A 14498-nucleotide genomic window follows, 5' to 3' on the forward strand; every position below is an offset into this window, starting at 1 on the left:
CCTTTGTGTTTCTCTGAGCCGCTTCTCAGAGTGAACCTGGGCGGTAACCGGAGCTGCATTTTTATCTTTTTTAATATCTCAGCCTGAAATGCTGACATCCACTGTAGGCACCATGCATTTTTAATGTGGCAATGATTAGAAGGTTGCTAGGGCCTCATTTCATTTCATTGGACGCTGTGACGCTTGTTACCTTCGTCGTATTTCGACTTCTTCCTGGGACGTTCCCCAGTCCAGGCTCATACCGTTGCTCCCATGCAGTTATTGAGGGTGTGTTTGAGAGTGCAATATTTTTAAATTATTTGTTGTTCAATTACTGAACAACCTAGGAGACTTAAGAAGTGAATGCTTCTTAAATTCCTGAAGGGGAAATCGACGAATCCAAGTCAGCAGCTCAGTAAAGCTAGCTTCATAAGCCGAGCTCACTGAAACACATGCAGTGGTGTTTGTTGTGTGAGGATGCAGAGGTGAGCCAGAGGGAGCCCCTGCTTCTCATGGTCTGGTGGCAGGGAAAGAGCTGTACTTACACAAATGTATGATGTAGTGGAAAATACTGCAGTAGAGGTACAGAGAATTATGGGCAAAGAAAGATTATTGCCAACTAAGGGAAGGCTTTGAAAAGAAAGAGCTGTTGTATGAATTAAGCCCTTAAAGGTATGATTTTGATAGATACTTTTTTGTTCATTTATTTGTTTAATAAATATCCTACACCTACTATGGGCCTCTGTGTAAATTCATGCTTCCCTGTACTCCACCACAAAGGAAGAGAGCCGTGTACAGCTGAGCACGGGCATCTGAGATGCTGCCACGTGAAGGTGGTACACACCACCTCCACTCGTATTTCCTTGGTCAGCGCCTTGTTACTTCAGGGTGTGGGGATGTGCACTATCCCTTCCCATAAGCCTGCAAGGGTTGGGAACCTGGATAGCCATGATGAATAGCAGTGTCTGCCCCGAGAGTCACGAGATGAGATGCACAGTTTACCAGAATCACACTGGGTGCTGTACTGGAAACGGCCTGTAGGGGAGCAAGAGCTGCAACAAAGGAACTTTTTTGCAGGAGGGTTTGCAGTGATGGAGGCAAGAGATGATGTTGGATAAGGTTGGTAGTCATGTGGGTGGTGAGCCGTCAGATTTCAGTAATATTTTTAAAGGTAAAGGCCAGTGGATTGCATCTGGGGTATGAGAAGGGAAAATCAGGTATGACTTGATGGGTTTCAGCCTGAACAACTATAAGAATGTATTTGCCATTAACCCACTGAGAAATGGAGGCACTGTAGAAAAAAGAGAGTTGGGGCAGAGCATCAGGGTTTGTTTTTAGCAAGTTAAGATTGAGCACTAGGAGATACTGAACAGGCACTTGATATATGTCTGCATTCAGGGTTGGATCTGGGCTGGGAATATCAGTTTGGGAGTTGTCAGCTAATAGAAATTACTTAAAGCCATAAGATTAGGTGAGATCCCATGAGAGTGGGCGTCAGTATAGAAGAATAAAGGCCCAAAGACTTGAGGCCAGGGAGATGAAGAACCAGCAAAGACGATGATGGAGAGGAACAGCCATGAGGTGGGAAGAGTCAAGAGAGTGTGATATCCTGGAAGCCAAGTAGAGAAAGTGTTTTGAGGAAGGAATTATTGTTACTTATGGAGCATTCACTCTATTGAGAAACCTTTGTATATTTTTTATCAACTCATCAGCACCACAGTCTTGTAAATATTGGTCTCCATCTCATAGATCAGAAAACCAAAGCTCAGAATGGGGAAATTTATTCACAGATATTGTATTGATACCTTTCATGTGCCAGCTAGGATAATAGCCACGGAAGTTAAAAAACTTAAGGTAGCAAGCTCATAGGTAGTGAAACCAATCTTGAACTCTAGATCTGTCTGATCTACACCTGCACATTTTGCATCAAGAGATGATGTGTGAAAAAGCATTGTATGAATGCTGTTCCTCGGACTGGGTCTTAGACAAAATTAAAGGAAATCAGAATTAATTGCAGAGAAAGAAACATGTTAGAACACGTGGATTTTTCTTTTGCATTCCAAGGTTGATTTTTCTAAGGAGAATTTTCTCCTTGTTTCCTGACGATCATAGTTTTTTAATTGCTTGAAAATGTGGTGATAATTTGACCCCTCAATGTTTGGTGAGTCTGTGGATTAGTTGGGATATAAATGAACTCAGTGCTCTGATAGAAAAAGTGGAAACCGCCTTTGATAGAGTGAGTGAGACCACTCAGCGCACTGCTAACCACCTTGTAGACATGTTCAATAAAGAATTGATGGAGTTTCTTTGCTTTCCTTTTGAGAGTTTCTAGTGATCGATGTTCAGAGTAACTTGTCATTGTGGCAAATAGTAGCTCAGACTCCTTTTTCTTCTTCTTTTCAGATCATGTACAAAATGAAGAAAACTATGCACAAGTTCTTGATAAGTTTGGGAGTAATTTTTTAAGTCGAGACAACCCAGATCTTGGCACCGCTTTTGTCAAGTTTTCTACTCTTACAAAGGAACTGTCCACACTGCTGAAAAATCTGGTAAGCCATTTCATAAAATATATGTATTTTTTAATTACAGCCTGATCAAGGTATAGTAAGATCACAAAGAGAACAATATAATAGTCTTCTCCCAACACTTGATCCTGAGGGCAAAAAATAAAAATAAAAGTCTTTTTAGTCCTCGGTATGGAGTCACATTTAAGGAAACTGTCACTGTGAAATGCCTAGAGTTTGTACCTCCGGCCCAGCTGATAGCAGGGTAGGTTTTTTGAATCTGAGAGAAACTTGTTAACCTGAATTCTTTTCCACATTCTCCCATTGTTTTGCTTTTGTGTTTGTTTAGATAAGTTTTAGTAACTCTTGCATTTTAATTAGTTGAAAGAGTAATTAGTTGAAAGTTTGATGATTTTTTTTGTTTCAGACATACATGTCACCCTTCACTTGTGTGAAGACCAGCATGCATTTTGGTCGCTGATTTACAAATAATTAACCTCTCCCAACTCCCCATATCCTTTTAACACCCTCCCAAGAAAAAAGATTTTAAGATTTGGGGAATCTGTGGTTTCAGAAGTAGATGATGACAAGAAGAATCCCTAAAAATCTGAGACACTGGAGCTGCTGACCTAGGAGCAGACACAGATGGAGGTGGGGAGACCCATTGGGCAGGCAGTGTTGTCTGGGTGTCCCCAAATTGTGCCCACTACCCTCCCTCACCCTCACGCTGCGTTCATGTCAAGAAAGGTTCGTTCTGTGTAGCACAGCTACCACACTTGTGTGTGAGTTAATTTAATCAAGTCTGTCTTCCCCTAAGTCCCAAGAGATAGGAGCAGTGGGAGGTTGAAAGATGCCAAAGGAAAAGTATATCATACTTTTGTAGGCTCCTTCCTGAAAGAGAGGAGCTGTTTCCTCCTCTTCCTCTCGCCAGTCTCAGCATTGCATCTTTGCCTCCTTTAAAGATCCAGAACTCAAGCTTAAGATGTCTTGACCCTGGGTCAGTTACTCATATCAAATAGGCGTCTGTGGTCTTTCGTGAGACTCGTGTCACAAATCTACTTGGTACAAATGGCTGTCTTCCAGATGTGAACGCACCCTATTGGAAAATAAAGACTACCTTTCTATAGTAAATTAACCTGGTTATTTGACCAATCAGAATATTCTTTTTTTTTCTTATCCCACTAGATAAATATATGTATGTGTCTGTCTCCCTGACAATTTAATTCTGTTTGATAGTTTATGCCACTGAATTAGTCTTACACAGTGACAGCTAATCTTAAAGAAAATAAAGGCTAAAAATAGAAATATGTCTTCTTTTCAGAAATTTGAGAAAGGATGGTATTTAACTTAGGGCCTATGTATTCCTACACTTTGGGGTTTATTTGACAAACCCATGATATTTCTGTAAATCTTAGATTATGTGAATCTCTTTGATTCAGATGAGGCCTCCCATTTCTCCTTCCTCTGGGTGCTGCCTGCCTTTTTGTGGGTGGCATTGCTCAGAGGTACTATGGTGGGAAGAAAAGAAGTGAAAGAAGATTCTGACAGTTCGCTTCGGTAATAACTGGTAAACGGCTACTAGTGAGGGAGGACGTTCTGTTTTCCCTGAGATGGGCGTTTTCACAGGAATATCTTGCTAACCTTTAGTTTCCAGGAGACCAAATGTATGTGGCTTAAGTCAGTAGCCATTACTTCCACGTTTCCTGGGCCAGTCCATTTCCACACTTCCCTACCCTGTAGGTTCCTTCCGTGTGCAGGGATTCGTGTGTGGATTTCATGCCGTCCACACGAGTCAGTGGCCATTCAAGCATCAGTCGTTGTCTATGTTTGCTTAGCTCTGTATGGAACTACAGAAACAACTGTAGCTACAGAACTAATAACTACGGAAACAGCTGGTAGTCACTGAACGCTCTGAGGAACCTGGCAGTGTGCTTTGTGTGGATTTATCATTCAACAATTCACAACAGATTCACAACAGCCCTGTGGTGGGTTTACCTTTAACCAGGATGTGCGCACTGAGGCACACTGAGATTATGTCTGTGACTTGTTCGGGCGTGCTGTCGGTAAGGAGGTGTGAGCCCAGCATTCCGTCGCTGCATCCATCGTCTTTCCCAGCCTACTCTGCACTGCCTGGCACCTTGGCTCTGGTTGTCTTCTTTCCCTAAACATACCCCAAGCTGCAGGCCTCCTCCTTCTAAGAAAGAAAGAAAAGAAATTGCTGGAAGATTTCATTCAATTAATTTAAAAAACAAAAACATTTTCCCTTAAAAGAAGGTGGTGGCAGGGAGTCCCCTGGTGGCCTAGTTGGTTAGGATTCTGGGCTTTCACTGCCGTGGCCCGGGTTCAGTCCCTGGTTGGGCACCTGAGATACCGCAAGCCATGCGGCCCGGCCAAGAAAAGAGAAGGTGGTGGCATTTCCAGTGAGGGAGCAGGTTAGAAGAATCAGTGTGTATTGTAGCTGGTTACTAAGGGAACACTCTTCTGATTGAATAAAGTCAGTCCCAGGAGTTCGTAAGACCCGACAACAGCCGGCAGCTTACTGCTTCCCTTTTCATGTTTTGCCAGGAAAGGGAAGAGCAAACCAGGAAGATTCACGGGGTCACGCCCCAGAGCAGAGGGCGGAGAGGAAGCCAATCCCCTCGGGCAGGGAGGGGTTTCTGAGTCAGTTGCAAGCACCTTCAGGCCCCAGATGAGTTTGGGGGAGCACCCCCCCTGGGAAGCTGTTTTTCTCAGGAGATTCTTGAAAATCCTATTCTCTTAGGCTAGTGAAGGCTGGAAACATTAAGCAGTAATGGATACAGTTGAAATTTAGAAAGTAAGATTTTAAAAAAGGTACCTTGGTATATTTTAGACTTCCTAAATTGTATCCTCAGTTGAACCGGCAAATATCCAAATGTCTGTTGTGTTGAGGTCTATGGTCAATCCTGAAAAATGTCATTTTCTAATTAAGATATTGCTCACGATGGGTATTTTAATAGTTTACATTAAAGTATTATTTATTTTCATGGAAGAAAGGGTCGGTTTTGGGGTCAGGTCTAGTGCTCTGCTTTTTTTGTTTTTGGGGGGGTTTTTTTTTTTTGCGGTACGCGGGCCTCTCACTGCCGTGGCCTCTCCCATTGCGGAGCACAGGCTCCGGACGCGCAGGCCCAGCGGCCATGGCTCACGGGCCCAGCCGCTCCGCGGCATGCGGGATCCTCCCGGACCGGGGCACGAACCCGTGTCCCCCGCATCGGCAGGCGGACTCCCAACCACTGCGCCACCAGGGAAGCCCCTAGTGCTCTGCTTTTGACTGACTCTAGGTAGGGAAAACTTTTATTAGTCGTGTTACTTTTAAGCAATCAGTATTATAAGTATATTGTGTTTGGGAGTTTCTGAAGGGTTGGTCCTGAAAAACATCAGTGTACTAAGTGCTGGTGACTCTCAGTCACCATTTAGATGTTTGTTTTTCTAAACATTCAATGAGCGTGGAAGGTACGATGATCAAGTGAGAGGTTACATGCAAACTCCCAGGAGCTGCCCAGATGTTGGTGTTAACTTCACATGGACCGAGGCTGGCTTTTTATTAGCCAGCTTCTAACCTCTTGCATCTCTGAGCTTTTTTTTTGGTTGCACTGGGTCTTAGTTGTGGCAGGCGGCCTCCTTAGTTGTGGCATGTGTGTGGGATCTAGTTCCCTGATGAGGGATTGAACACGGGCCCCCTGCATTGGGAGCGCAGAGTCTTATGCACTGCACCACCAGGAAAGTCCCTAACCTGTAACTAATAGACATCTGAGGACTGCACAGAGGGTCATGCACTGAGCCAGGTTTAAAGAAACTTGCTTTGCTTACTGCCTAGAAAACAGTTTTTATAAAAAGGCCATAATACAGGATGGGAGAGTTCGTGCATTGTAAGTGGTGGGAGGAATATAGGTTTTGGTCACTATCAGACCTGGACTCCCAACTCCCAGCGCCCAGCTTTCTAGCCTAAGGCAAATCACTTTAACTTCTCTAATGCTAGTTTCCTTATCCGTAAAAAGAAATTATAGTATCTGTTTCTTGGTAGTGGTGGGACTTGATCAAGATCCTGGAAGTAAATCACCAAGCGTAGTACCTGACCTATGCAATTTGCTTAACAAATACAAGCTTTTATTATTACTTACATCTTCTTGCTTGATCTTTATGGCAGCCCGCCGTGTAATGGCAGGTACGGATAGTCATATCCCATTTTGCAAATAAGTGCATCAAATCTTCAAAAAATAACATGCCTGGGAAGTAGTGGAATTAGGGCTTGCGCTCAAGTTCCCTGACTGTGGATCACGCTCACGTGGAGTCATCAGTGCTGCGTCCACAAATTACAGAAGGCGTGATGTTGCCTCTATAGACTGTGGGTGCTAACGGCCCATCTGACATGGTGACTGGAACCTGTACCAGTAGTCGTCCAACTCCTGTTTCTCTTTAGCTTGCAAAGTACTACCTTCTCTACTTTTTCCTTTGGGTTTCCCTCATTAGTGAATTACATATATTATATTGGAAGAGTGTTAGCCAGTAGTTCTCAAACTTGGGTGTTAGGACCCCAATCTTAAAAATGTTTGAGAACACCAAAGAGTTTGTGTTTATGTGGACTCTTTCTATCCATGTTTACCATCTTAGAATTTAAAACTGAGGAACTTTTTAATGTATTAATTCATTTTGTTGCAATACGTTGTTTTGCTTGAAGTAGACAAAAAATTACAGTCTCATACAGGTCTATATATTGGGAAGAGAGAAAAGTACTTCAAGAGCCTTTTCGGGTAATTATCAATAATTTTATTTGATACTATGTCAAAACGTGATGGTAGTTCCTTAAAAGTTAGTAGCAGTATGAATCTGAAACCATATAAATTAACTTTAAGGATTTGGAAACTGTCAAGCTCACGGTGACAGAGGTTTTCCAAAATTTTAACTTTTCTCTGAAAGCTCCAGTTTTATCATTAGCAACAAATATTGTCACTTGTTCACCTTGTAGTGATGAGTAATTCATTTTCAAGAAAATGTTTGCCAAATACCCAGGTCTCAGTACCACAGTTGTCAGTCACTCTTTCAAGGAAAAAAGTGGTGTTCCAGTAGAAAACTAACAAAACCAGCCAGTCCAACTTGCAACTTGAAAAACTGCATACGTGTGCTCTCTCAAGATAAGCATCTATTTCGGCATGCCTTGGAAGTTCTTTACTTCCTATGCATCGTATTTCATCAAAGAGAATATTAAAACGATATACTCAAGGGTTGATAGGTAATAAAATCAGTCATTTCTACTGTTTCATGGTGGACATTCTTAAATGAAGATAGCCTTTTATTTTATTTTATTTTTTTACTGCAAGAGCATGACCATGAGGAAGAGAGTGACTACAGTTTGTGGCAATACCTTGCATCACACTAATGCACCAGCAGTTTTACCTTCATTATTTTTGCACTATCAGTGCAAGTGTCAAGACAGTGAAAAGGTCAGCTAAAACTTCTTAGTAGTATTATGAAAATACTTTCGACCTTGGGGACTTGAGAACCACTGTCATCAGAAATCAAAGACTTTGTTATGTCCTTTGACATAAGGACTGAGTGCCATAAGGTTAACTTCGCCTAACTTATAAGCATGAATTTCCTCCCTGGAAGAATGGGGGAAAAGTACCTCCCTTCCTACCCTGTTGCTTATGTGAGAATCAGATCCTATGACCCATGTGAGAAACATTATAAACTGCAAATTCCTTGAGTCACGCACAGTGGATTGTTACCATATTAGTAAACTACATTAATGTTAATACCACTGTGGCATTAATGGCCACTGCAGAGACTTTTTGTATTTTTTTCTGATTATAAAATGAAACACCTGCCTAGTTGGGAAATTTTAGAATTCAAAGAGAAAATTGCAGGTTCTCTTTTATATCCTTCTTACCCTGAGAGAGCCTTCATTGATATTTCGGGTTTGTCTTTCTGGTCCTCTTTTTCTGCACTTTTCCCCTCACATAGATGAAATCACATGTCCTAAGCAACTTTGTGTTTCTGTGGATTTCACTTAGTGTCAGCATTAGAGCATATGCACTTTTCCTGTTTGGGACAAAGTTATTCACTAGAAGTTCCAGAGAATGTGACTTTCCAAAGAACCCCCTCTGATAGAGCTCTCATCCCTGACAGTTCAGCCTCGTCCCTTCCCTGTTGTGAGAGCCAGTGCTGAGATATCTGCTTGCTGTCAGCACCTGGGAATCTAGGTACTGGGGCAGGAATAGGATCGGGGACTTGCCTGTCCAGTGGGAACTACCCAAGTACATACAGGAAGGTCTTTTGTTTCTTTCTTTCGTGTTCTTTCTACCACTGTGGGCTTCTGACGTCTCAAAGTAAAAATAAGAAGTTCCATAAAACAGTGACTTTTAACAGGATAACTTTGCCATTTATGTATTTTTCTGAGTTAAGTCTAAATCATCCAAAATTACAGAGATAGAGAACAGGGGTTGGAGGCAGGGGCAAGGGTGTTAACTATAAAGGAAGAACCCAAGGGAGTTCCTTTGTGTTGACGGAACAGTTCTCTGTCTTGACTGTGGTATAGCTGTACCATATCTATACATGTGGTAAAATGTCATAGAAATATACACAGAGACGTACCAAAAAATAAGTGCGTGCGAAAACTGGTGAAATTCAAGTAAAGCCTGGAGCCTGGTTGATCATCTTGTGCCAATGTTGATTTCCGGGTTTTGATAATGTGGTTTATAGCACACGAAACATATTACTCTTGAGAGAAGTGGGTCGATGGGTACAAGGAAACTCTCTGTACTATTTCTGCAACTTTTTGTGAGTCTATAATTTTTTTTTAATAATAAGGTTAATAAAAATAAAGTATCAGATTCTAGTCAGGGAGAGAAAGTTGGAAAAAGTCTTTAATAATATAGCTATTGTTGGGGAACGTCTTTAATAATATAGCTGTTGTTATATAACAGTTTCAGAATATAACAAGTGCACAGACCAAAAACCAAACTCTCACCTCTACTATTCCTTTAGACCACTTCCTACTTCCTCTTAACTGTTGCAGGTTTTCTAAACCAGTCTTTCTCTGTCTTTTGAATTTTTACCTCTAGTTAAAGACCTCTGTGTGGTCACTATTCTCAAAAGGTGATTAGCTGTTTCCTCCCAGAAGTGAATCCGTTCATCATGTTTGAATATGTCTGGGGAATGCTGCCTTTTAGTGGTGAGAGGCCAGAGAAATGTGGATCTATTTTGCTGATGTTTTTAATATGTTTCTGGCAAGGTTTTAAGCGTGTGGGCTTTTCTGTGAAGTATCTTTTGTAGGTTTAGTTCATAATCTGCTTAGTAGATAGTAGCATTTTAAAAAAATGTTAGAAATATTTCTTTAGTTGATGTACCAGTCTCTCTGGACTCGTCCTTCCTTCAGTTCAAAGATGCCTTCGTAATCAGTCAGCTCCAGACACAGCAAATGATTTGTTGTTGCTGGAGCATCGGCTGTTTCTTGCTTCCGTGCCATTATACATTTGGTTCCTTCTACTTACAAATGCCCTTTAGTTAATGTATTAATGATTAAGCCTTCCTTGTAAGAAAAGAAAAAAAAGAAGAAAAACAGGGTGATCTTGAATTTTAGCTGTTTCTAAATATTTTTACTTGATTAAATATATAGTACCAAAATTATGTTCAGTCTTTTTTTTCTTTTTCCTTTTTGTTAACTGTTACAAGGAAAGCAGTAAAGTCATTACTTGCTGAACAGTGCTGGGTCTGCTCTACACCCCAGTGTCAGGCCATCATCCTGTGATCCTGACGAAGAAGTTAGGGAGTCAGCAGAGCATTGCATCCATTTAATTATCAAACCACAAAAATGGGACGGGAAAGGAGTAGATTGAAATAGATTCTCAGTGGGCACAGGAAAACCGTTTAAACCATACCCTGAGAGCCTCAATGTAGCAGCAGTTTTAGAAATATATGTGAAAGCTGTTTTGAAATAGTAGGTGCCCAGGAGGATTCCAGTCCAGCCGGGACTCTCTGTGCCTCTGCTTCCTTCTCTCCCCTAGGCCTTTGGACAACGCTGTAGCTCGCGTAAGAGCCTGCACCTCCTCTAGCAGTTAGAGGGCAGATATTGCTTCAGAGCTGTTTCAGCAAAGCCGAGATTTCTCCAGCTGCGTAGCATTTCCTGTTTGCAGTCTCTGACTGCAGGCTCTTGTGGTTTGAGTTAAGGATTGTTTTTTAATTTTTCTTCTTTTTTCCCCCTTCAAATGAGAATGGTTGGAAATGTGCAGATTGGCTCTAGGTTTGTAGCAAACAGATTATTTCTCCAGTTCTTCTTTGAAACGTCGAAAAGTGCTGAAAGCCTGGGTCTCCTCAGTAGTAAACTGGTAGCCCCTGGGTGCTCTGGGTTATATGATACATTTTTAAAACCTCATCATTTTGCAGAACGGTAATCCGTAATTGGAAGGTTTCACCTTTTGATCTGCCAGCCATCCCCTTATGTCCTGACATGCTTCATTGCCAATTAGTAGTGTAGGACATTTCATGAAATGAGATCTGTCCATATGAATGGGAGGATGGGTAAGAAGGAGAAGGCTTTCTTTTTCCTTTCTGTTATAAAAGTTGTATGTGTTTACTAGAAAAATTTCAGAAATTTTAAATAAAGATCATTACATAATTCTAACTTCTGTGAATACTAATATTATAGTTTGTCCTTTGAAACAGTTTCATAGATTTATACATAGAGATACTGATAATTTATACACTAACACACACACGTGTGTGTGTGTAACATCCAACTCCACAGTCTCTTATCCAGAACCCTTGGGGTTAGATGTTTTTCAAAATCCAGAACTTTATAGATTCCAGAAGGTTGACAGGGTGCATATGCCATATATTATGCAATGCCCCCTAGTGACTTCTCAGGTGAATAGTTACATGAAGTGGGATAAGTGAGGAGTCCCACCTCAATTCAAGTCCAAGCTAACCACCAAGTGAATTCAGGTCAGGTCAGGTTTTGCTACCAAATCAGTTTTGTTTTTTTAAACAAGCTTGTGTTATACATATATTTTGAAGACTTGTTTTTATTTATTTATTTTAACATCTTTATTGGAGTATAATTGCTTTACAATGGTGTGTTAGTTTCTGCTTTATAACAAAGTGAATCAGCTATACATACAGATATATATCCCCATATCTCTTCCCTCTTGCGTCTCCCTCCCTCCCACCCTTCCTATCCCACCCCTCTAGGTGGTCACAAAGCACCGAACTGATCTCCCTGTGCTATGCGGCTGCTTCCTACTAGCTATCTACCTTACGTTTGGTAGTGTATATATGCATGACTTAGTTATTTTATAACTGGAAGTTTGTATCTTTAACCCCCTTCACCCATTTTGCCCACCCCCTATCCGCAAGCTCTGGCAACCACCAATATCTTCTCCGTATCTATGAGTTTGCTGGTTTTAATTTTTTTAGATTCCACATGTAAGTGGGATCATATGGTATTTGTCTTTCTCTGTCTGACTTCTCACTTAGCATAATGCCTTCAAGGTCTACCCATGTTGTTGCAAATGGAAAGATTTCCTTTTTTGTGTGTGCTGAATAATATTCCACTATCTGTCTATCTGCCACATTTTCTTTATCCATTGATCCACTGATGGACACTTAGGTTGCTTCCATGTCTTGGCTATTATATATAATTCTGCAGTGAACATGGGCGTGCGTATGTCTTTTCCAGTTAGTGTTCTGTTTTGTTTTGTTTTGTTTTTTAACATCTCTATTGGAGTATAATTGCTTTACATGCAGGCTTGTTTATAAAGCTTGTTAGCTCTCCATGACCATACAGATAAAATTGCAGAATCACTTTAACAGGCTGCATAGTATTTCACTGTATAACTAAACCATAATTCCCTTATAGGATTTGAATTGTACAGTCATTAGTACAGGTGTACCTTGTCTTAAATACATTCAATATACAGAAATCCTGGTATCCCCAGGCCAAATTTTAACATGTTTTGTTTTTCCTTTTTTTTTCTTCTTTTAAGGATTTACATTAAAAGTGTTTTAAATAGGAAGTTCAAATAATGCATTTGAAATAGGATTGATTTTCATCTTGTGAGTTTTACTTGCAGTGAATAACACTTTTCATTTGAAATGTGTGTGATTGTGGCTATGTGGCTGTCAGGTGTTAACTCCACTTGAAACAGACTCACAGAACAGCATTTTGATGCTTGAAAGACTTAACGTTTTTAGAGCTGTGGATCTGTGAGAGAAGACGGAAGGAAAAGGAGGAGAAGAGGAAAGGGGGAGAAAGAAATTAGCGCTTGTTGGAGGAGGGAGTCTCACTAGCCGGAGGAGAGGACTGAGTGTGGAGGAGGGAGTCTCTGGTTGGTGCTGGCTGCTTTAGGATGCCCCTAACAGTTGCTTATCAGTATCTCTTTTAAACAAAAATGGACCTGATCTTATCCTCAGAGCCTTCAGGCAGGTAAAGTTTTCATAATTTTTATGGTTAATGTTTACTATACAAATAGTAATGACAATGAGTGTTTTGTGGTGTGCCTGCTACATGCCGGGCGCTGTTTTAATCGCTTTGCTTGTTGTATTAGCTAGGATAGGCGAGGATGTGCTGCAGTAATAAATTAACCCCCGTGTCTCCATGGCTTAACATAGTAAAGGTTTATTTCCTCCTCCTGTCCCGTGTCTGTGGAGGGGGTCTACTCTGTAGTAACAGTGTGATTCAGAGACCGAGGCAGAGGGAGGCTCCTCTGTTTCAGCAAGGTTGGCTGTGCAGAGGACGAGAGAAACTGTAGAATCAGATGAAGACGTGTCGCAGCTTTCCCTGGTAGATTAGTTCTTTGGTTTAAACTGTGTTCCTGGCCCCATTTGCAGGGGCCCAGGAGGTGGAAGGGAACAAATGGAGTATTTGGTGAGCAGTACTGTTTCTGCCTTATCTATATATAGCCTCCTTCACTGCTCACATCAGCCCTACCAGGTAGCAGCCATAGTTATCCCTGTTCAGCAGCTGAGAAAATCAAGTCGCAGGGCGCTCAGTGGATACTGGAGCCAGCATGCAAACCCGGGCAGTTCACTCCACAGTCCACGCTTTCAAGCAGTGCCCTGGACTGCCTGCCTCTCAAAGGATGTGGACCTCCTTTTATGGATATAACATAAAGTTTACTTTTAACTTATTTAAGTAAAAAGTATAGATTGAAAGAACGGCAAGTGGGACTTCCCTGGTGGCGCAGTGGTTAAGAATCCGCCGGCCAGTGCAGGGGACATGAGTTCAATAACCTGGTCCGGGAATGTCACGGAGCAGCTAAGACCACGCGCCACAACTACTGAGCCCACGAGCCACACAACTACTAGAGGAGACACCACGACGAGAAGCCCGTGCACTGCGACGAAGAGTAGCCCCCGCTCACTGCAACTAGAGAAAGCCTGCATGCAGCAGCGAAGACCCAACGCAGCCATAGATAGATAGATAGAAGTCCATAAATATATTTTAAAAAGTTAAAACAAAAATAAAGAACGGCAAGCAAAACAGCAGCACGATATTGCAAGAGTAAGGCAAGCACTGTGTTGAGATAATCAACAGCCCAGAAGCCTCCAGAGCTCCTTCTCCAGGCCCACATCTGGAGGTACTTTGTGAAAAGCAAATGCAGGTGTTTTCCTTGGCTCAGAGAATTCTGCCAAACTCAGCCTCACTCTCACTGCTTTGCCCCTTTCCACTCTTGATTTCCTGTTGCCGTCCCGGGCAAGGCCTCCTCTCTGGATTCTGCCTTTCCACCTCCCTGCTTCACATTACATGCCGGGTCTTGAGCTGGTTTGGATTCCTCTGCAGAACGTTGCCTCTGATCTCTCCTCACCTCCACTTTCTGTTGCCCTCAGACAAGGCCACTCCCTCCAGCCTAGACTCATGGGCATAGGCACTACAGCCCAGCCAGCCTGCTCCCGGGCTGATTGATGTCAGCCAGTGCCAGAGAGCACGGATGAGTGAGGGAGTGTGGCTGGGTTTCAGGCTCCACGTGTACCTGCCAGGTGGGTGCTTTGAGCCGTGTATAC

The 14498-nt window shown here is 42.1% G+C and overlaps 1 protein-coding gene across 13 annotated transcripts in view; it reads left to right on the top strand.

Annotated features, from left to right (window-relative positions):
- ASAP1 (ArfGAP with SH3 domain, ankyrin repeat and PH domain 1) overlaps positions 1 to 14498 on the top strand; it is a 350901-nt gene that overhangs the window by 225425 nt on the left and 110978 nt on the right. For all 13 annotated transcript variants that reach the window (XM_067711252.1, XM_067711247.1, XM_067711248.1 and 10 more), the window contains one exon: positions 2383 to 2528. In XM_067711252.1, coding sequence (XP_067567353.1) covers positions 2383 to 2528 — 146 coding nt within the window. The remainder of the gene's footprint in view (positions 1 to 2382; positions 2529 to 14498) is intronic.

This window comes from Pseudorca crassidens, chromosome 17 (assembly GCF_039906515.1).
Source record: "Pseudorca crassidens isolate mPseCra1 chromosome 17, mPseCra1.hap1, whole genome shotgun sequence".
NCBI lineage: Eukaryota > Metazoa > Chordata > Mammalia > Artiodactyla > Delphinidae > Pseudorca > Pseudorca crassidens.